The sequence below is a fragment of the Nestor notabilis genome, unplaced genomic scaffold (assembly GCF_000696875.1).
Source record: "Nestor notabilis isolate BGI_N333 unplaced genomic scaffold, ASM69687v1 scaffold14048, whole genome shotgun sequence".
NCBI classification, from domain to species: domain Eukaryota; kingdom Metazoa; phylum Chordata; class Aves; order Psittaciformes; family Psittacidae; genus Nestor; species Nestor notabilis.
In genome coordinates this window covers 1-23,954 of record NW_009940673.1, presented here as the reverse complement: position 1 = coordinate 23,954, position 23,954 = coordinate 1, and the positions used below count along the sequence as shown (strand labels likewise).

General features: G+C 41.2%; 1 protein-coding gene across 1 annotated transcript in view; it reads left to right on the top strand.

Annotated features, from left to right (window-relative positions):
- NAA15 (N(alpha)-acetyltransferase 15, NatA auxiliary subunit) overlaps positions 1 to 9,561 on the top strand; it is a 31,770-nt gene extending 22,209 nt beyond the window's left edge. Inside the window, exons 15-20 of the mRNA XM_010020480.1 lie at positions 1,026 to 1,219; positions 3,294 to 3,402; positions 3,965 to 4,063; positions 4,792 to 4,935; positions 6,039 to 6,136; positions 8,115 to 9,561. Coding sequence (XP_010018782.1) covers positions 1,026 to 1,219; positions 3,294 to 3,402; positions 3,965 to 4,063; positions 4,792 to 4,935; positions 6,039 to 6,136; positions 8,115 to 8,315 — 845 coding nt within the window. The 3' untranslated portion in view covers positions 8,316 to 9,561. The remainder of the gene's footprint in view (positions 1 to 1,025; positions 1,220 to 3,293; positions 3,403 to 3,964; positions 4,064 to 4,791; positions 4,936 to 6,038; positions 6,137 to 8,114) is intronic.
- Positions 9,562 to 23,954: the final 14,393 nt, after the last annotated feature.

Here is a 23,954-nt window from a genome sequence, read left to right as displayed (position 1 = left end):
GTTTTGTCATAACTCGAAGTAGGCAAATTGTAACTTGGCCTTCACATAAAAGGATGTGTTCTGTTGAAAGTTACACATGTTTTTATTTGGTTCTTATAAAAGAGTGATAGGCTTTGTAGTAGCTGTTGTAATTCTTATGTAAAAACATGTTTGTGTTATGAAATGGCTGAGAAAACATGGAGTTCTTGTGGCTGTTGGTCCATGGAATAACAGATTAAAGCAGGTGTGCTTTGGTGGTAGCTCTTTCTAAGCTTTTTATCAGTATGCAAAAATTTGACTAAGTAGCAACTTAAATTTTATAATCTCTTGTTTCTGATGTAAAAATAATGTCTAAATCCATCTCTGGAGAGAAACTTGTGTGATTATGGCTTGAGGCACCTCATGATACGAGTAGAGGCTGTTGAATCCTTCAAGAGGAATTTGACAAGTTTTAGTACTTCTTATCTGAGTTCATTTGTATGGCTTTAAGGTTCAAATTAAAACAAGTAGATGTTTAAGAGAATTTCTTGTAGCCACTTTCTGATGTGTTTTAAGTTAATTCTCTATGCTTTTAATTGGAGGAAGGAGAAGATCTGAATATGAATCAAATGTAAAACGTCTGTAGGGCATTAAAAGCAAAGCTGGAACTGTCTATGCCAAAATACAACTATTTTACCTTATTTTTGTTAGACCATTCAATTACTACATTAAACATAAGTTGTGTAATGCCCAAGGAATAACTTGGGGTGTGTTGGTGTGCACTTTTACTCCTGGCACTGGATTTGTTGGAGTCGTGCAATAATTACTTTATCCCACCTTCAGCATGTTATACTGTGGTTTTAATTCCTATTGCCTGATTTCACAAAGGAGTTTGTGAATTCTGAAGCAGCAGCATAGACTGCAAAATAATCTAGCAATAGTAAATAAACTTTTACAAATGGCAGCATTACTAGTGGTTTAAAGATGATGATGGTTTCTGGCAACTAATTGAGACTGTTAATATTAGACATCAACATTGTCTGGTTTTGCCCTTCGCATGCATACAGCAAATATGTCTGACAAGGAGCTAAAGAAGCTAAGAAATAAGCAGAGAAGAGCACAAAAGAAAGCACAGCTGGAGGAAGAGAAGAAGAATGCTGAGAAAGAGAAGCAACAGAGGAATCAGAAAAAGAAGAAAGATGATGATGATGAAGAAATCGGAGGACCGAAAGAAGAACTTATCCCTGAGAAATTGGCAAAGGTGCTTACTAATGTACTAAGTCATAGAAATGTCTAGAGAAGTTCCAGTGACCACATGTACAATTTGAAAGCCATTCAGATAACTTATTTTTTGTATGGCTTCTCTTCACAGGTGGCATTTTAATGAGAATTCTTTTCTAGGAGTAGTTTGTTGGATATACTGTCAGTAATGTGATGAAATCACAGCTTTTGTGCCTTGTTCTCAAAGGCAGCAGTTGAAGTCATAGACATTTGCTGCACGTGGAATTATCTTCATGTGTGTATTGCACTAACTTGTTGATTATACCCTATTTCTAGTTGATCGGATGGAAGTCTTTCTATTCTGTATGTAAGGTGATTATCATTCCCTCTTTATGTCCCGTAATATTTTTTATTTATTAAGCATAGACAACCTGTGAAAAAGGAGTTCTTGAAAGACTGAATGCTTTAAGAGTATTTGTTTGCATTTTTTTGAATGGGGGAGGTAAAAAAAAAAAGGGTTATGGAAGCTGTTTGGAAATAGCAGTATGCTAGACTGCAGTGGATGTTGAGATCTGGATTAAGAACTCTGGAGATACGTAAAGGGGAGATGACCCAGAAGACTATTCGTGTGCTAAGAGTTTTATCTGTAAGGAGCAGGAAAACACCTTGAAAATGTGGGGAAAGACAATGAAAAAATTACATATAGACTGGAAAAGTTAATTTACAGTAATAGTAGCATAGTATCCAAGTACTGGAAGATGCGGTATTTTCACATACATATAATGAATATTATTAACTCTTGAGGGTAATGATATTTGAGACAGTGAACTTCACTCTGTAGCCAGGAAGCAACTGACTTAAAAAACTTGAGTAGTCATTTCAGAATATTGTCAATATTTCCATTGTTTAGCTCAGCGTTTGTAAGAAGCAGCATTCTAATTGCAGTGCCAGTTAAGACTGAAATGGTCTTAATGTCATATATGGAAATTGAATTTTCCCGGGTATCCCAGAAAAATCTAGGCAGTCTCCAAGATTATAGGGAGTGGTTGCAGCTGTATAATATGTTCCTTTGGGAAATGTTCTTTTATTCCAAAAATAATACCAGAATCATTATATAGACACTTCTGAATTCAGTTGCTTCTCAGTGCCAGAAGACTTCTTCTGAAATAGCTGGTCACTTGCAGTTTCCCTGAACCAGTTGCCCCCAGACTTCTTTGGCATTAAAGGCACAGATTTGAAGTCTGGTTTATTATAGGTTCCGACTAGTCTGAGTGCAGTTGTGACTGACACATGCAAACTCGTAACAGCACATAAAAATGATGCAATTTTTTAACTGAAACTGCTGTAGTATGTGCTTAGCAGGTGTTCGTCATTGTCTTCAACTCAGTTGCTTGCAATGAAGTGTATTGCTTCAGTGTTACTACATTGTTGACAGACAAAATTCAATTTTGTATCTGATTCTGAGAGTAGCCTATGTTCGTAAGAATGTTAATATGAAGAACAAGAGACAATTCTCGTTCAGATTATCTCAAACCTCTAGATGCAAGAGATCTATCTGTAAAGAATCCTTGCACAGAATGAATTGGTGCTAAAGCTGTCCATTTACTGGATTACAGTAGCTAAGATCAGGAGACCATGATCAATATCTAGTTACTTCAAGCTTGCTGTTACTATCTTGGCTGGGAATGTTGCCGTGACCTGGCAGCTTTTGGGAACCTGTCTGAACAGATGTTGTCATGGGCATAAAATAGTCATTTAGCAACATCTCAGTCCCATGTGTGTAGATTGACATGGGGAGCCAGACTGCCCATTAGAGAGCAGGTTCAGCTGTAGCTGTGGTTACTGCTGATGTATGATAGAAGGCAAAAACTTGCATCTCTATAGGAAAATGTGATTTGTAACCATCACAAAGCAGTTTTATAGACTTTCCAGTCTGTATTTGGACACTGATACTGAGGGAAAGATGCAAAACTTGGAACACGAGGTTCTAAGCATCTTATGCATTGCCTTATGAGAGTAACTGTGATGTGACTCAGAAATAGCCAATTCTGTTGTTGCAGTTACTAGATTTAAACTTCGTGACTTAGTTGTGTGTCACTTCCTTGAATCTGTAGGTTGAAGCACCTTTGGAAGAAGCCATTAAATTTTTAACACCCCTGAAGAATTTAGTGAAGAACAAAATAGAGACACATCTTTTTGCCTTCGAGATCTATTTTCGAAAAGGTAGGTGAGAAAATGAAAGGCAGCAGTTGGGGTTCATGAAGATGTATAATAGAATTCAAGCAAAAATTGGTGATGAGGCATGAGGAGTCACACAACTTCTCATTGGCCCAGCACCCAGCCCTGAACAGTCTGTGGAGAAAAAAAAACAAAGGTTGAGCGTTTGGTGATTATCCGCTTTCTTTGTTGTGTTTAAATCTATAAGCAAGGAGACTGTAGTTAGTTCTCCCAGCTTGCATTTGCCCTGATTATTTGTTTTGTATCTGTAGTTTGCAGAACTACAAGCTGTAAAGAATTGGTGTACAGCTGCTAATGAGAGCTGGTCTTTTGAAACACTGGATTTTTGAATTCCTGTATTATGCTTTAAGAACTTACTATGCTCAAATATACTTACTAGTTTTAGAGGCTTAACTTACTGGTTAAATATATGCAAGTTACTAAAAATAGCTGTTGCAGTTTAATTTATTCTGATCATCTTCATTTCAAATTCTAAATACTCCTGCAGCATAACGCAGTGAGTTCCAGCCACAGGTTTTTGAACATTTGCCAACACTTTCTTTTCCAGAGAAGTTCCTTCTGATGCTTCAGTCTGTGAAAAGAGCCTTTGCTATTGATTCTAGTCATCCTTGGCTTCATGAGTGTATGATTCATCTCTTCAGCAGTGGTATGTGTCTGTTTGATGTGACTTCATCTGTGCATGCTTCCAGACGATGCCTAACCTGCATACAGACATTGATATTTAGCTTATAGATGGTTAGCACAATTAATTCAAAATATTTAATGCACGTAGTAGAAAGCTTTTTAACAGCTGATTCATGCTAAAATTGTTTATTGTGACTGTAGCTGGATTTGGTAGTTATTCCAACAAGTATTAATAAGTCTTTTTGAGACCGTGAGTAATATGGTGAAGCTGAAAGAGTGAAGAAACTGAAACTGCAGGGGAGGAATCTGGCTTTTCCACTGGCAGCCTGTGTTGACGTGCAAGGAGAAGGCCTAGTATTCTCTTCTTTTTGTAAGAAGGCTGGAAGGATTCTCTCCTGTCCCTTCCCTTCCCTTGCTACAGAGGTCATGCTTCCTGTTGGTGGCTACAGACTAGATGCATTTATGAACATAATTCCGTGACATCAATCTTTGAGCCTAATAGACCTCAATCAGGAAGGGGGAAGGTGTATTGGAGTAAAAAGGCTTTTTAGCATCAAAAAACCTGTCACAGTTAAGCTTTTTCCAACCAGATCCAGCTATTTACCTTTTCAAATTTTGTGCATCTTTCTTTGGCTTTTTCTTATCTATTAATAATGTGAACATGACAAATATTAAAATAAATGCATAAAGTCAATTTTACAGTGCTTACCTGTGCTCACCTTGGTTAACTGCTCTTTTCCAATTCAATAGTATCTGAAAGTAAGGACCTGCCTGATGCAGTTAGAACGGTGTTAAACCAAGAAATGAATCGGCTTTTTGGAGCAACTAATCCAAAGAACTTCAATGAAGCTTTCCTTAAAAAGAACTATGACTCACTACCACATAGGTTATCAGGTATTTTGTCTTCTTCTGCCCTGTATTCTTTTGTATTTTCTGTGCTTATCTAGCAGGGGAACCTCAGTATCAGCACCAGTGATGTAAAAATCACTCTTCCCATCAGAAATGCTTTTCTTCTCCTAGTTTGTTTTTTTGTGACAATGTGATCACCAGGTTGTCTGTGGTTTTCTTTAATTTTTTTCTGTATGCTGTTAAAATACAGATTTTCGGTATCTCTGCCCTGTTTTCATTTCTGATGCATGCTGAATGTATAAGACTGTAACTGTATTTAATGCACCTGTGAAATAATTTGTATGAGCTATGGTACGTGAAGTAGTGTTTCTGAGTTGCAAAGTTGTTTTTTTGATACATGTATTTGAAGAGGCTGACTGCAAGAGAAATGTGCTGAGTGCTCAGCAATCAGGTAATGCCCAGAGCTGTTGGTGTGCCTAGCAAGAGGAGCTCGGATGGTGCTGATTGCCTGTTATGAGAGGCTGGCTGGCTGGCTGTCAATAGTGACCACATATTACAGTGGGTACTACAGGGGAAACAGGATGTAAACCACCCAGTGGAGCAGCGTTGTTCTTACAGCTTGGTCTGGGCTCAGACCTGGCCATGAAAAGCAGCAAGTTTACTCTTTAAGTTTTTTGTGGCATCAAGTCTCTTCAACTACATCTGTGCCATGGAACTCAGATCTGTCTCTTGGTTGTGTCCTGATACCATATTGGAAGAAGAGCTCTGTATGGGTATCTCTTCCATGCCCCAGTTTCTGTGTGAAGGAGATGTGACCAGTGGTGCTGGAGGGAACTGTGGTGTGTTGCAGGAGGTCTGATTTGTTAATTCACTGCCTGGCATTCCACAGTACATTGCAAAATACTCCTACCCTGCAGTATAGATGATGACTATTTGTTTTAATGCTTTGTCTGGCATTGAATAGTAGACTTAAGGCTACCCTTCTACTTGCTCAGGTGTCAAGATTTAATGTGCTTTAAAATGGTTCTGTTTCAAAGTACTGCTGTAGAGTTTAGTATCCCCTCTTAGGCATATTGTCTCTGTTTTATGTTTGTACTTAAGTTTTTGGTCATCCACTGGGTGATGAAGCTTATTTTTTCTTCTTGTAGCTGCCAAAATGATGTACTATTTAGATCCTTCCAGTCAGAAAAGGGCAGTGGAGCTGGCAATGACCCTGGATGAATCCCTCATTAACAGAAATCTTCAGGTAACAGATACTTAAAAATTGTAAAAATCATTCTGGTGTATCTGTGGAAGCTTTATGCAAATTATGGAGGTAAGAGGAAGCTGGAACAATGGCTGTGCCTTATGGTAAGGAGGTTGGGTTGTCATGTGGGAGAAAGGGGTATCGGATTCATCCAAACTGAAATGTATAATGTCTTAATTTAGTTTTGTCATAGTATGAAAGTAGATAGCTAGCAGCAGAAACCGTGTTATTGCCACAAGTAATGGTAAAGCTTATTAAGCACAAGAGAATTCACTTGGCAAGATGTGAATTCATATCTGATTCATACCCATTTTTGTTCATGATTTAGAAGAGAAAAAGGAGATTTCCTGTGGTTTTTTTCAACTTGCATTCCAGACATGAGAAACCAACGTACTGAGCTTCACTAAAGCCTGGCAGCATTTAACATCCATCCATGTCGTGTATGCTAGCATTAGCATAGTAAGCCAGTCTTTTTCCACTCCTCTGACATTTACTATAGCTTTTATTTGTTCTGTGTATTAACTGTTCTGTCCTCCTGCTATGGAGTTACATGAAGATCTCTTCAACAACTCCTTTTGTTCACATTTGCTCTTTGCAACGCTGGCATCCACAGAAGGTCAGATGTATCTAGATTTATGCCTGTGATGTGCCCTGAGACAGCTGGTCTTTACTAAAATGAAACATGATAAATTTGATCTCTTTGCACATAAGAATGCCTTTCAACGAATGCTGGACTCCTTCAGAGTCAGTTTTTCAGGGCATTTTGAGTTTCCCACATAAAAGTTCGGTAGGCTTCCAACTCTTACTCCATGTTGGCACCAAGAATGCTTTAACTGAACTTTTTAGTGCTGTGTATGTAATCTTTAGACACTGCTGAATCGGTAAATGCTTCCTTTAGTCCTACCAAGTTAACACGTCTAAAACAACCAAGCATTTTTTACTACATTCTCACGTTTCCCCAGTCCAGTTCCCAGAATCTGACTTTCAGGCAAACAACACAACTATGAAGGAAAAAAACCCCAAAAACCTGCTTAAGGCAATTTAATTTGTTTTCTAAATCTATTAATAATCTGGTTTAAGCTTTTTGAGACTGTTCAGTTACACAGAAATATCCCACAAACAAGCAAGAGTACTGAATATGTACTTAGGTTATAAAAGACTTGAATGTGTCCCATAACCAGACCAGCTAGAGAAAGGATTTGAATCTGTGACATCCTAGCAGGTTTATAAATTATGGCAAGTTCTTTCCTTATCCCTTTTCCCCCTCTCTTTTGTCCAAAAATCCTATTGTGAACTTAAAATCCCTCACAGTTAAAGTTCCATTTAACCCAGCATGTTTCCAAAGGGATTTTTTGGAAAATGCTGTGGTTTTCCCCCAAAATAGTAATTTTGCAATAGATAGAAAAGAATTCTCAAGTCCCCAGACATAAAAAGCTCAATGAAGAAATAAAGTACCAGGGGAATCAAGAGAAATTAAACATCCCGAAGTTTGCACAAGCCTGCCAAGGAATCTCTCTAATACTTAATTAATTGTGCTGAACGCTCACAGTGATGCCAAAGGAAGCTGTTGGACTGGGATACAGAAATAGTTTAGAAAAGAGTAGAAAAAAAGGACATTTTATTCTTTGTCTACTTTGTCAGGTTCTGCCAGTGTGCAGTCATAGAGGAAAAAAATGTTTATTAATTCTTTGTAAGAAAGTTATGAAAGTAGTAAAACAAAGGGTCAGTCTTTTTCTTAGCTGTGTTACAGCGAAAGCTCAGGCAGACTACAGTCTTTTCTTACTGGAAGGCTTTATTTTGAATCAGACTACACTAGTAATTCATGCTGTGTCTACTTAAAAAGAAATAATTTGTTATTGATAGAAACCCGAAATTGATACTTCGAGTTTTTCTTTGCAGTGTTGCATTTCTGGTTTGTGAGCCTTCAGGTGAATGCTTAAGAAACCGTAACACTCCTTTGTTTTTTCTCTTTAATTAGACTTGTATGGAGGTATTAGAAGCTTTATGTGACGGTAGCCTTGGAGACTGTAAAGAAGCATCTGAAACTTACAGAGCAAATTGTCATAAGCTTTTCCCTTATGCTTTGGCTTTCATGCCCCCTGGATATGAAGAGGATATGAAGATCACAGTTAATGGAGATAGTTCTGCAGAACCTGAAGAACTGGCCAATGAAATATGAACAACTTTATTGGAAAAAAATGACATTGGACCATATCTGGTGTATAATATTTTTGTCACGCACCTGCTGAATTGTTCTAACTTACACAGAGAACAGAAGGAAAAAAAAAGGTTGCCTTCAAATAGTTTTACTTTTTTTTTTATCCTGCTGACAAAGTATATATATGAGATATCTAACATATTACTGGATATAGGTTGTTCGGTTTCTTAAAATTAAAAGCTGCTAAAATTGAAGAAAAAAAACCCTTCTCCTTACCTACCTACCCATGTTTTTAAACTAATTTATGTGAAATGTGGTGGCGTAGAGCCCTCAGAGCAGGTGTGTGGCAGAAATATTACTTTAAATTCGTCTTGTGAGATTACTGTTATCTCAGACAGCAAAAATGCTGTTTTAGCACTGGATTCTTTCACTGAGCACAAAGAGTTGATGGGGCTTTAGCATCTGACTGATTTTGATACGGGGATGATTCTGTCCATAGGAAGTATGCAATGTGAATCAGAATATAGAGAAACCCGCAACATACGCGTTATGTTGTGGGTGCTGGGACATACGGATATCAAGCAGAAATAAGAAACATAGTGTGTTCAATAAGCTTGTTGTGTCTCTGAAATTCACTGTACACGATCAGTTCGGTGTTCTTGCACCACAGTTTTTAACAGAAGGAACCAGTTTAAAACACTCTCTCTCTTTGAATTGAACTTGGGGGGGGTGGGCAGAATCAACATTGCTGTTCTTGAGATGAACCCGGCGGCTTAGGTTGGCCAAACTTTTTAAAACTGTAATGCAAGAACCAAATAAAATTATGCACTGTGATGTGGCACCAACTAATTAGAAAGATCGCATGCGTTTTTCACGTAGAGTGAAAACAAAATGAGAACATACTATGGCTTGAAGTTGCAAAAAGGAGAACTCCTGACTACCGTTCTGACTGATCAAGAGACTAATAGTTTAAAACCTCAGCAGGCCTTGTTCACGTTATGCAGAAAAAAATAAAAAGTGCTGCAGTTTAGATACCTCTGGAACTTTTCCACAGTGTCACAGGTTTGTAATACTTGAAGCCCTACATTTCTAAGAATATATTTCTTGCTCAGTTGTTTCAGGCAAGCCCAAGACTTTGTAACTTTTAAGGGGCCCAAGATTTTTTTTCAATAACAGACCAGCTTCTTATTCCTGCAGTTACAGATGTAATTTCCTTTGTCAAACATAAGGTACCAAATATAATGCAATAAAACGTTTTGAAAAACAATTGTGTGAATATTTAAACCAATCTCTGTTGTACTTTGAAAACACATGGGTTCACTAGAGTGCAGCTCAGGGTTGGCTTACTGTGCTGTCCAGTTACGCTAATAATGTCACTGCTGATGGGTGGTTTTTGAGCATAAATGCAAATGCATTATATGTAAATACTGAATGTCTGGGAAGTCCTAATACCAGAATGCTTTACTACTTGGCTTTTAAGTTCCACCAGTGTTATGTTGAATTTTATTTTCCAAGTCAAGCTTCAGTCTACAAGTCTACTGTGTTAATAATATAGATAAGTGCTCAAATATTGGGTTGGTTTTTTTTTATAGGCTCAACATAGAAAACAGAGCAGAAAACAAACTACAGCTTATAAAGTGAGTGCCTTCTTTGCTGCAGGAGTTCAGTTACAGAGTATCTGTAGTGTGAATACACAGCCTTGCTCTTCCTCATCATTGGAATTCAGTGGTTGACATGAACAGTTAAGAAATCCAGGAAGACTTATTGGGGTTTGTAGTTTTCTAACTGTCAGAACAGGTTTTTGTTTCTTGTATATTCAGCACCACTTCCTTTTCATGGTTAGATTATCCTTGTGTATGTTTGCAGTGTAGTTCATGTTGGAAATGTAAGTTGTGTTGCTATATTTGTGTATTTAATCTGCTGGGCTTTTAGGGACTAGAATACCTATAGAGCCTTTAATTGACTCTGGTATTTATTTCTAGATCTCAGTCTTTCCTGCAGCCGGAGATACCTGGACTGCATGTCTTCTTCAACTACTGAAGATGGTTCAGTCTTGCCTACACAAGCTATGAGCTTTTGGCCTTGCCTCTGAGTATTGCTGCCGTTTCCTTGACTTCTGATGCTTAGCTGGAGGCAGATGAGTGCTCACTCTTTTTAACAGATTGTGAATTGCATCAAGCAATTTTTTTTCCTCCTCCCCCTCCCCCCCCCCCCCCCAATTTTCGTTTTCCCCCCCCCCCCCCCCCCCCCCCCCAAAATTCTGGGTTTTGGGTGCTGCCTACAAATGGGATTATTTCCTTTTTCACTGCCTGTTTTGTGTTGAAATAGATGAACTAAAAGCAAGAAGTTACTTGTTATCTTTGATTATGCAAGTGGGAAAAGATATTTCTGTGGGCCTTCTAGAAGCTTCCATCTACACTATTGTGGATTTCCCCAAAGACACTTTATAGCCTTGCTGAAAGGCATCCATAGTGCTTCAGAGATGACACTTTTGGATTAAAGAGGTTCCTCATCCCTTCCAGAAGACTGCAGTCCCAGGAATTGAAACCAAGTCAAGAATTTACCTGAAGAAGAAGGTTCTTTGATTGGCAAAGGAATTGCTATTCCTTCATCTTTGCATCTCTCCTGTTAGATGCAATACTAACTTTCGATGAAGAGTTTCCAAGAACTGGAAATGAAGTTAATCCACTGCAGTGAGTCTTGCAAAGCAGTAGCAGAGTGCCATGCTACAGTGAAAACCTGCCTGTGCGCGCTGAGGTCCAAATCGTAAATCATTGGTGCTTGGCTGCCAAAGCCATGAGCAGGGATTGCAGTCGTGATCAGAGTGACCTAGAGCGCTGGCTTATTAACAGCATGATTTGTCTTGATTCTCCATGATCTCTATGGAGAAAGTTGTTTTCACCATCAGTGGAGCCACGGGTGACAACACATGCTGTGGATATCTTGCCTGAGATGGGGGGGACGTTCAAGCAACACTTTTTCCCTAGACAGTGACTGTAGATGGTGCAAATGCACATTGCATGAAGCAATGCCAGAGTCAGGAGTGGACTTAAATTGTAAGTAACTGAAAATGGTTGGTTGTCCCAAGGTGGTAAATGAGGTAGTCACTTTTTCCATTTGGAGACCAGAGCATTCAGGCAAGTGGTATGTGTGAATAAACAGGCAAACCAGACTCAAAAGTATGTATTCACTAACTCCTTTTGTTTCTTTGTATCTTAAATGCCTTAAAAGCTTCTATATTCTTCTACAGTTACATTTTTCTTTCAGTAGAGGTCTTAATGCTTCCATGTTCATAGGGGAGGAATCGTGTCCTGATGTGTCAGCCAGAACACAGAAGGAAGTTTGTCGCTCATTTTTTTTCTCCTGGGCTAGGGAGAAAATTCCAAGTTTCCCTGGGAGCTCTCTAGGGCTAGATGAGGTATATATAATTTACCTGTTAAATCTTCCTTTCATGTTTGCTTTGAATTGGAAGTTGGTGTAGCTACTTACTCTTCAGCCAGATTGCATTGTCGGTGTCTGCATAGAAAGAAAACACATCAATAAGAGTAGGGTGAGATCAGGCCTGAGAAACCAGAGGTGCAAATACAATTTCAGTATCACGTGAGCAAGTTCAAATAAGGAAACTTCAGATCTTTGTCTAAGGTGATGCCTTTGAGGGCCCAAGCAACATTCGTGCCATTGTTCCTGCAGTGCTAGCATCCCATACACCACAGTTGTGCTTTGAACGTGTGCCACTAATGCTAACAAAACCACTTGATAAAATAATCCAGCTCAATATACCTGAAATAAAATGATTTTATTTTTCTCTTTTCATGATCGCTTTAAATGTTTTTGTAAGTGTTCTGTGCTGGGTAGCTAGCTAGCTTTGAAATCTTTCCCTTCTCTTTCCCCCTAAGAAAGTCTGCTCTAAAAGTGCAGTTTGTACCTAAGTGGTAATGTAAAATAGCTCGGACTGTGGAAGTAAGAGTGATGCTTCTCTGATAACACTGCTTGTGTGGAGGAAAATGATGCAAATGTAGTATAATTAGTCATATCTGTAAGGAACTGAGCAGTCTCATTAATGGAAGTTAAAGTTCCGGATGGAGGAAAACAGTTGCTGAGCTTTGGGAAAGACTTGCTGTCAGGAGCGTTCTAGCTGTGAACTGTTCTTGGATGGAGTAAGGAGCAAAGGGCATACACTGTCACAGAACTCATGGTCATGTTGTCGTGACTGTACTTTATGCTTCCTGGAAATTAAAAAGCTGCCATCTACAAACACCAGTTTTAATGCTGCTTTTGGGCACAAACTCTTCTTCCCAAGAGCATACAGCCAGCAGTGAGAACGGCAAGGAGCAACTGATAGAGCAGCTCGGCAATACGGGACTAAAGTGAGCTGTGAGGAGGTGGCATAATAGAAAATCCATTTTAGATTAAATATAAATAGCCTTTTTTATTACTAGAAAGATTACTGAAGCTGTAAATACTGTAAATGCAGTCTTCCCACGCCAAGGAAGCTGTAAATGTGTATTACTTCTAGAGTGGTACAAGCAAATAGTAGTATGTTCACAAAGATTCTAGCTTTGTATGTTGGTCTTCAAGTAAATTGTGGCAGAAAACTTGGAGGACAAAAACTGTCGGGTTTACAAGGGACCATATCAAAGGGTTTGTAAGAACACTGCAAGAGAAATATTACTAGAAAATCCAAAGCATCTTAGAAGAGCTTTCCTAAGATGTTTGTTGTTTTAATTGAAAATGTCACATCTGCTAACTGTTCATAACAAAAGACAGAAAGTACTTTGACAGAATATTTCTGCCTGGCACTGCCCATTCAATATCTACCTCTACTAGTCCTAGTCTAGTTCAGCTACTGCATAATTTTAGCCATTTAGCACATAACATACAAAAAAAGTGTCATTTAACCTGGTTGGTGAACAAATGTATGATGATGGATAACGTTTAGTTTTAAACTGTAATGCAATAAACCACAAACTTAGTGAAAGTCCTGTTGTTGGTTCAGTGCAGCAGCATATTTATTGCTTCATTGCTGATCCGTTAAAATCTTAATTATAAACTCCACCAAGTTACTTGCAATTGTACTGGGATTTGCTTTCCCTTCCAGCCTTCCTAACCGGTTAACGATGTTGTACTGTGTTTTTACGCTCTTCTCTGGTGGTAGCAAATATCAAAACTGGCAGGAAGTCAATCAAAGAATAAAAATGCTGAGTTCTGTTTGTAAATGAGTGCTAGTGTTTCCTTGTAGGGGTCAGCGTCTTCTGTAGATGCCTACCAGCCTTGTAATAAATGAGCCCTTCGCTAGTTCCCTTAATTCTCCATCCCCTCCTTCCATGCTGGTGGGTTGTCAATTGGGGTGTAGATCTCAAGAGGGAGAAAGATCTGTAAGGGATGGCTGTGGCTGCCTTAGGGGCTGGGCTGCAAAACAACCGCCTTGGCAGGGAGCTTTCGGACCCTGCAAGCTAATTGTACGTACGTTTAAAAAGATCATTTGCTCTTCTGGGCTGCAAAGAGCCAACATGGGGAGTTGGGGAATGCTCTTACTGAAGGATTGAATAAAAACGGTTTTAGAGGCAAGGTGAATGAAGAAGCATTTCATATTTTCTTCAGATCTGGTTTGGGAAGGGGGAGGGGGGGAATAAATCTTAGTAGCCTTCTGTTCCCCACCCATAAGCCCTTCTTATCCCAAACCTTTCCTGACACAGCATCCCCAGGTGTCCTGTGGTTTTTATCAGTCAGCAGACAAAATAGTATGGTTATGCTGACAAATCGGAGCAGAAGTAACTAAGTAGCTGACACAGCATTGTAATAACCTGTGGTGTTTGTTGTGGATGTGACGGTTTTGTGCACAAAAAAATTTAACTACTGTAAGTAATGAATAATGGTTCTGATGAATAGTGTACAACGAGTACAAAGGGCTCCAGCAGCTTCCAGGTTCTGTATTTTGTTAGAAGTACCAGGGGGAGGGCAATACTGAAGAGATTACAGCAATACCCTCATCTTCACCCCTTCGCATGGGAAAGGGGAGCTTGTTGCTTTGCACAGATTGTACCCTACTAAAAAGTAGCATCCCCTAAAACCCAGCATCCCTCCCTTGTCAATGGTCTCAGTAATTTCATTTTTCTTTTGTGCGAGGCGAGGGGTGTTCACACCGGGTAACTGCCTGCCTTGAACTTCTAATGCTTTCAAACTTCACCCTTCCATTGCTGGAAACAGCACTTTGTGATTGTCTATGGGACAACTTAAGGCACAAAAGGTTTATGGGGAGCCAAGGAAGTCTTGCAGTTCGTAGGTTATTTTATCTGCATGCATCTGTCAGGACAGACTTTTCATCAGCACCCCTCCGTTCTGTCAGGTATGTGCCTTGTCATTGTGCTTCTGGAAACTCTTCTGAAGGTCCCACATGCAGCAGCAGAATGACAACACCTCTCTGCGTCACTGCCCCTCAAAACGCTGAAGGGATGGATGCTCATTGCTTGGCAAGTCCCTTCCTGTAGCTATCAAACCTCGCCAGATGCTACTGGAGATGAATACGTACTGTTCTAAAAGCAAACCGATTGACTCATCGTTCAGTTGGCAAAGCAATGTCAGGGGTTTGCTGTTTATTTATTTTGTAGCAATACGCACAAAAGTAACGTTCTCTGTTGGACTGCATGACTTCTGCAGCGCCTGCACTGCCGTGAAGCAGGGGATGGAGGAATCCTGCTTGGTCTATGACTTAGCTGTGCTGTGTATGAAGCGGTCAGCAGTACTTCCAAACCGGACTTGGCTCTTTATTCCCATCTTGCCGCCTTGCAGCTCACCCAGGGGATGTGTGAATGCTCTTTATTGAGGGGAAAGTAAAGGATGAGCAAAGATGGGGCTGTTGAGTGGTTCATGCAGCAAGACCGGCATTTCCATGGCTAGTAAGCACAAGCTGGGGGGTTGTGAGGGCTTTTTCAGGACCTTACAGCATCTGGCATTTTCTCCTGAACTTTTCCAAACCAAGAGCCATTGCTCTGTTCTTCTAAGAGCACCACGGAGATGTCCTGTCAGCCCGAGAGCAGAACAGCTCTGTTTCACTCAACATACTTTGTACGGTTTTATCACAAACATATGGAACAACACCAGAGACTCCTCATAATATATTGAGCTGCTTTTATTGATTATCTGCTAATTGTTCTTGCAGTTGTCTTTTTTATCTACAAGCATTGTGTAAAGTTTCAGGAAAATGTCAGTTTCTGGCTGCTTACATCCTGCATTTCAGGCCTATTTTTTTCTCATAGGAGTCACCAAATGCTCACAGTTCTGCATCTCACTCCATTTGCAGTGTCAATAAATGTCCTAATGCAATGTAACTGGGAAATACTTTTTACGTATTTGAGCCGGGATAACAATCTTTGCTTTCTTGCAGGTAAACTTGTTTGTGCTTTTGAATTCCTGTTTTGTCCTCTGATGAGCATCTTTCCAGCACAAGTTCTTTACCTTTAATATCACAGGACCCTGCTGGTGGAGGATAGTTACCCCTTCAATTAGATTTTTACACTGTTTGGCAAAACTGGGGTGAGACTGCGTTATGCTGCCATATGCTACAAACCCAGCTCTGTCAGCCTTTCTCCATACAACAGGCTTCCAGTCCTTTGACCATTTCTGTGGCCCTTCTCCGGACCTTCTCCAGCCTGTCCACATCTTTTCTGTAGAGCAGGAACCACAACTGAACACAGTATTCCAGGTGTGTCCTGACAAGTGCTGTGCTGGACAATGACATCATCATCTCTGCTGGTCATACCCTGTTGATGTAACCCAGCATCCTGCTTGCTGCCCACTGTTCATTTGTATTGAGCTTCTTGTTCAGCTCTCTGGTCACCACTGTCTTTCTCATAGTTTTATTCTGTGTTTTCCACTGCAATCTAAGCCAGGAGGGAGAGGAAGCTGGGAACACCATACAGACTGGAGAAGAGTTTAGGCGACAGGGGCCACAGAGCACCTGGTCTCTTACCCTTCCAGCCCCCTCTGCCGCTTGTGTTGCTGCAGATCTGGCTTGCAGGGGTGATGCCCTTGGCAGAGGTGAGCTGAAACCACTGCACAAGCAAGGAACTCTGTGTGAGTAAAGGAAAGCCTCCACCAGCAGAGAGCACAAAAGGATGCGTGACACTGTTTTTCGGACAAAACCATGAATGAACAAGGTGAGAGTGTACCGCATCTTCTGGCTTGGTTGCACTGGAAAGGGCAGCTGAGAGTGAAGCTGTCCTGCCTTTCATAAATTATTGACAGGTACACAAAGTGCGTGCATACTATGTGAATAATGTATGGCGACCTAGATTTACTGTACATAAAAAAACCCTGGAAGAGAAGGGAGAAGAGGAGAAGCCTTGTGCTGCAGCTAGGTTAAAGCTGAGGAAGCAAATCTGAGTGCAGGCTGGAGTCCTAAGACGTGGGCTGCTGCTGAATGTTAAGAAAGGGCAAAAGAAAAACTGGAATAAGTACAAGCAGGAACTCTGAATGCAGTAAGAAGCTTCAAAATCTGATAGCAAAAGGGACATCTCAGCAAACCACTGAGAAAATAACAGCTTTAACGCTATACCCGTGTTAACAATATTGACAGGTGCTCCATCTGTTTGGGGGTAACAAATCATCCCTCCTGGTGAGGTCACGGCATTTCACTAGTGCAAACACATCGCAGTATTTGCTTTCTAATATCCTTTCAGATGCAGCCCTCCTAAAAAGCACGTTTGAGTGGCTGACACCTTGCAGGATGATGTTCTTTCGGAGGACGTATCCGTGGAGCAGTATTTCAGTGCAGCAGTAAAGAACCAGGTTAGACACCACAGCCCCTTGGGTCTTTCCAGCTTCTGCACAGAAATCAACGACTGATGCTAGTTGTAATGTTTTGTTGGCAGGAGGAAAGCAGAGGAAATGTTTGCTATTTATAAAGGTCATGCCGATTTTATGGGAATCCCCCAATCTTGTTCTTGCTGAAAACAAAACTCATGTTGCTGATGTTAAGTGGGATTTTACCAAAAGGGACTGAGGTGGGGACAGTTCCCAGTTTTGTTCACAGGTAAGATTTTCTGTTCAATCTTTTAATTAAAATGACTATGCCCTTGATAACAAATGAGACCCTGGGAAAAGAAGGAGGAAAAGCTTATTCTTGCAGAAACAAGTAGCAAACCTGCACTCTGATATCATACTATATGAAGAAAAACCCATTGCCAGAAAATAAAACACACAATATATACTCACATCAAAGTCTTCGGGTCAAGGTCTCCAGTCTGGAGCTTACACATGCAGGCAAATTGTTGGCAGAGCACAGTACAATTGGATTTGTTTGCTGCCCGGGAATGATTTATCAGAGGCCATGATGCCATCAGGTAAATATAGCAGCTTTGTGACATTTGATGACCCTTTCTGCAGCGCTGCTTTGGGACATGCACAAAGCCCTTGAGCACAGCGTGTGCAACTAACTGCAGGGAGAGAGGAAGCAGGGACACTGCTTTTGGAATCACACACGCTCAGCAGATCAAAACGCTTCTGAACAGCTTTGTGGGCCTCTGGTGTTGTCTGCATCCCTGCTTCTGAGGTGCTCCCTGTTAGGTTTGGTGATCCCCCTTGGCTTAGTCAGCCCAACGAGGCAGAGGGATGCCCAGCCCCGGAGTGGGGATGCATAGGCAGCATCGGTACAGGTTTGGGGCGTGCAGAGACCCCACATTTCAGTGACAAGCTCTTGAGTCAGAAGTCATTCAGTAACCATCTCAGCTACCTGGACAGGAGGCCAAATGGCTCATTATTTCAGTCACAGTTATCCAAGAACTGCACAGCATCATGTTTCTGCACAGTCCCAAATGGCCAAGCAGTGTTTCAAGCACTGAAGATGTAATACAGCAGTCACTCATTGGAGAGAGTCCAGAGGAGGCCACAAAGATGGTCAGAGGGCTGGAGCATCTCTCTTATGAAGACAGGCTGAGAGAGCTGGACTTGTTCAGCCTGGAGAAGACTCTGAGGAAACCTCAAAGCAGCTTCCAATGCCTAAAGGGGGCTTAAAGAAATCTGGAGAGAGGCTTTTTAGAAGGGCAGGTAGGGACAGGACAAGGGAGACTATGGAGGACAAGACAAAAGGACAAGGAGGAATGGCTGTAAACTGACAGAGGGGAGATTTAGATTAGACATTAGGAAGAAGTTTCTCCCTGTGAGGGTGCGGAGGCGCTGGCACAGGTTGCCCAGAGACGCTGTGGCTGCCCCATCCCTGGCAGTGTTCAAGGCCAGGGAGCACCCTGTCTAGTGGAAGGTGCCCCTGCCTGTGGCAGGGGGTTGGAACTGGATGAGCTTTAAGGCTCCTTCCAACCCAAACCATTCCATGGTTCTATGATTCCAGTTCCTGTAAGTAGGGATGTCCAGTGGGTGCTGCTATTAAACTATTGCTCACAAAGCTGCAAGTGCTGTCTTTATCACCAAGGGCCCAGTTTTTCTCTGCCCATGTTTGGCAGGGGATCCTCATGGCTGGGGATGTAAGGTTTCTTTCACACAAAACTATGATGTTTTGTCCAGTGGATGAGAGGTACTATCATCCAGACAACCTAAACCATACACTGATCTGAACATTAAACGCACAGTCTCTCATCAGGCATGCTATGAGAACAATATCCAAGCACAAGCCAGAACTGGAAAATCTTTTCTTTCTTTTAATTTCCTTAAAGCTTTTAGTTTTATGGTTTTGACATAGGGCATGGAAGTGAATGAAAAAGTCACATTCCAGTAACAGGCAGTAAAAGCAGCTGTGTCAAAACTTTATTTCAGTGGAAAGATAGATGTGACTTTTGGGTTTGTGATTTCAACAGGGTATGTTAAAACTTGCTTTTTCAGTCTGCTTAAAGAACCTGGCATATGGGGTCCTATCTCCTACAGAGCTCTCCTTTGTTGCTGCAACATTTCTGCCATCTGTATTTTCTCATAAAGAAACATATTAATAGGAGGTCAAACTCTCTTTAGACTTGTAGAGTCAAGTATTGCAATAGCAGAACTTTTCCCTGCAAAAACAGAGTACGCGAGACCTCTCACAAAAGGATGAAGCGCCCAGAGGAATTCAGAAGGCAGAGGTGCAGTATCTCTGCTGAAACATTAAAAGCAATTTTAAACTGCCTGTCATAAACTACCACGATCAAAAGGATACACCTGGAAACTTCTGGATCCTTTCGGAAAATGACAAGCAACATGAGAGTCTTAGAATTTTACTTCTTTCCTAATTTGTTCCTCAACTTAAAACCTAATAGACATGATTTTTAGGTATTGAACAGTCTACATCTTCATGGGACTGACAAGTTAAAGTATGTCTTCAAGGTAAGACAGAAATAACTATTCCTGAAATACTGAGCAAGTCCAGAGACTTGCAACTATTTTCAGAATCCCCCTACTTAGAAACTTTGACATCTGCTAAATAAAAATAACTATAAACTCAGGCTCTTGTACATTCATTCACTGAACACATCCAAATAGCATATTAAAAGTACTTGTCCTTGCAAAAGAAGAAAAGCAAAAGCTTTTTCAAATGCTTATATAGCAAGAAGCATTTTTCATTTATTCTGTTACTATAAATAAATCCAACTATACTCGCTGGTCTCCAAGTCAGAAATAGTCTGTGCTGGATGAAATGTAATGCTCTAATCAACGTCTTTATCCCTACGTATATCTCAGAAGTGATGAGATTTCCAGTACTACACTGAAATAGCTCATATAAAAGAGACTTAAGCCAAGATTCTCCTGAGGTCTCCCTCAGTAGTGCGGAGTTACTGCATTAGCCACCATTTTTAACCCATCACTAGTTAAAAGAACTGGCCCTGTAACCTATTGCTTTACAGAGGACCTCCACGGAACTGTATGGTCCTTCTCTTTATAGAGAATCGGTAAAGAAATGCTCTACCTCCAATTTTCTTTGCCTACACCCATGTGTTTGCCAGAGAAGAGGAGCACTTTGGTCCATAGGGATTTCCAGGAGTGCATTTCCAGTTGCAGTGCTAACCAGGCAGCTGTGTCCGCCCTGCCATGCCCCTAGACAGGGGGAAACGGGCACCGACCGGGAAGATGTGAACTGACGTTTTCCCTGTATCACTGAAAATACCTCTCAAAACGTTGGGAAGTGCTGTTCTGGCTTGTCTTTGGAGAACGCTGTAACCTAGCACATTACATTCAGGATCGGTCTTCTCTGATGGACAAGGGATGTTCATCAGACTTAGGGCAACTGACCGGCATGAAATACCCTGATGTAAAAAAGAACAGTGAAAATAGAATACCTCAGTTACTGTGGATGAGAGCTGCTGAGGCAGCAGTTATGGGGCAGCATTTTGGACCCTGTACCTTCCTGCAGGATTAAAAGGCAATGCTTTACTGATGATTCTTTTATTTCAGCATAACCCCTGTGCACTTGTTGCTTCAAGATAAGCGCCTTTCACAGTGAGAAGAGACCATTACAGAAGATGCATTCAAATACTAGTGTGAATGTTGCCTACAAAGAAAGCTGATAACTTTCACTGTTTATTGACTTTTCACTCCCGTTGGAGTTTGACTTTGTCACACAAGTCATACTTGTCATACAGGTTAATTTTTAAATCTCTTATGCTTCAAAAGCAAGAGTGACCCAGTTTGTTGTACTTCTGACTCAGCCGCACTGAGAATTTCTGTAAGAGCTACTTGGATTGATCTAAGGAGCCTTTGAGCTATTACGTGTATTTGTAAGCTGCCCTTCTGTAGGCACTGCAAAATAATAATCATTCAAAAAGAGAACCATATACTGTTCTGATATACTTTAGAAGGTGCTTTAAAAACAAATAGATATTCTACTTTATGGCTGTTGGTAGAGCACTTCCAATCAGTTAGAGGATCAACTTTAAAATAAGTTTTAAGACCATTTTTAGTGTGCAGGTAAAGTGTATCAGGAATGTTTGTTCTTATACAAAGGCAGACTTTTAATGGAACAGTTTTGATGCCATTTCTGTTTGTGAAATCCCTCACCATGGATCAACAGAAGTCATGAGGGCATTCAGCTCTGGGGCCCCCAGCATAAGAAGGACATGGACATAAGAAGGAGCAAGTCCAGAGGAGGCCACAAAGATCTGTGCTGGAACACCTCTTTAATGAAGACAGGCTGAGAGAGCTGGGCTTTTTCAGCCTGGAGAAGAGAAGGCTCCGGGGAGACATTAGAGCAGCTTCCAGTGCCTAAAGGGGGCTTAAAGAAACCTGGAGAGGGTCTTTTTCCAAGGGCATGTAGTGATAGTGGCACTCACTGCCAGCTGCCCTGCCCTTGAGGCATTCACCCACTATGTCACACCCTGGGTCAAGCCCCTTGTGACAGGACTGAAAACTGGTATCAGACTTGCTGGATCTGATGCATTTTTAGCTGTCAACTATACCTACTTTCCTGCTCTGAGTCTGACCAGATGTGCTGTTTTGAATCACAGAACACTCTCCTGGGGAAGTTTTAGTCACTGAAAATATATTTCCATGAAAAAATAAATTGATAAACCGGAATTTTGTCATCTAGACAATTTAGAGATTTAAGCGCTCTCTACACAGTTCGGAATTCTGGCTGCAACTATGACATTTACATGTCTGCCCATATAAATCAACTGACCTTTCCATCTCCATCTTACCACAGTTCAGAAGGGCAGGGGCATGTGGCCACCAAGCACAGAACAGCAGCAGTGACTGCTGCACTCCCAATGGGAAACCAACTTCCCCCCGAAACTCCTGCTCTGGGTGGACAGCTTTACCGGAGAAAGGAGGAACAGAAGCAATGTGTGAAGTCACCTCGTGTCAAATCACTGATTCCTTACTGATTTGTAAAAGGCCGATCAGGAGGTCTCATGACTGGAGTAATAGGGAAGTTCAGAAATGGACAGTTAAAACTCCCACATGTACTTTTGGTAGCTCAAGCTAAGGCAAGCCACTGCAAGAAGAGCAGGCAAACTCTGAGTACCACCGAGAAGCTTTAAGTGCGTGAGGAGCTTCATTAACTGCACTTTTAAGTAAACAGTACTTTACTCTTTGAGTAAAGAAATACTGTACCCAGAAACCCTGACCAAAATCTTTACATATTCTCCACACCTGGGACAGTATTTAAACTTTCAGGAGGTATTTACTTCAAGTCCATTCTTTTAGGGGCCAGCTGTGTTCCAGAGCATCCCGGTGAAGGTGGGTCCTGTGGCCTGTCTTATGGCTAACAAAACGGGAACTAGGCTGGCTGTTTGCAATACTGATAGGCAAACTCACCGGCAACGTGTTGTCAGTGTAAAATTAGAAGAGAATAAAACCCTCATGACTAAGAATGCCTTCAGCCACTAGATGGTGTGTCGATTCTGCCATTTAAAGGGTCTTGGTTGTTGAAATAAAAGATGTTATGAGCTGTTGAAGAGCTCAGATCTAATTATAACTCTCTTTTGCCCTCTTGGCATAACCCAGATCAAACTCAGTTAAATGAGCTGTTGGCAGATGCTACCAACAGCTGTTTAATCTCTCCTTTTAGCATGCTAGCCAGAGCCCAAATCACAGCACCCCCTACTAGAATTCAGATTTCTCTATTTCTTTAATCACTAGGCTACAGAGATAAGCTTCACTTGTTCCCCTTCTCATCAGCAAAACATATTTCACATTCTGGCCGCAAAAAGGAGCAATTTTGCAGAAGGGACAGCAAGAACTCCCTGATGACACAACCTCCTCGCCTTGCTTTAATCTTACTTCTACTCCAGAACAAAATTACTCCTCTTTTTTCGACAGAATAAATTATCTGACAGCATAAGTGAAGGCATCTTGTCTCTGAAAAGGACTACAGCGTGGAGGCACTTCTCTCCGCTCTTCACTTAGGCTGGTCCAAGGGATGGGGAAAGGGAGTAACGAGAACTAAGATGGTCACTGTATCTGAAGTTGCTCTGAACTCAGGGAATTTTATATGTTCTATTTAATCTAGCCTATTGGTTTTATAGATTCAGCAATGACAGGCTGCTTTGAGCACTACCCATCAGCCCCATGACAGTTGCTCTATAGGGAGCAATGATCCAAGGATCAGCCTTATTTGTGCCGGCAGAAGCCCCAGGTGGTCAGGAGCACATGTAACAGGATAAAGAGGAGGACTCCCAATGGCTATTATTAGGTATCTGATCCAAACATTAGGAATCCTGGCTCAGCTATCCATTTGCAGGCCAGAGAGTCACTGTTAGGGTAACAGTTCTCAATTAATGCCATCTACATTTGCTTTTCAGTGTAGGGATCAAACTCTTCAATTGGCGGACATGGTTTAAACTTGATGTCTATGTCCTACCTCTTCCCTAGGTTGGTGACCTTGGTGAGTTTATTAAGATTCTTAAAACTCCCTTCTTATTGTGAGATATGTCAATCACTTTTGGTGCAAGTGTCCCTCTGTCAGGGATGAACTTGCTGCTGTCTCATTACTGTACATGACAGCAGAGTGGTCAGGCTGGAGAGCAGCAATGGCATAGGGCTTGGCCAAGATCCGCTTCCCCACAGCATGCACACAAGCAGCCTCAACAAAATGCCTGCCAAGCAGCATGGGCAGGCTGCCCCTCAGCAACCTCCGCCCTGGGCAGCTGTGCAATTCAGCAGTGACCGCAGCGCTCCTCTGAAGTATTTTGGGCACTCCAAGTAAGCCTCTTGTCTTCACAGAATCACAGAATGGTTTGTGTTGGA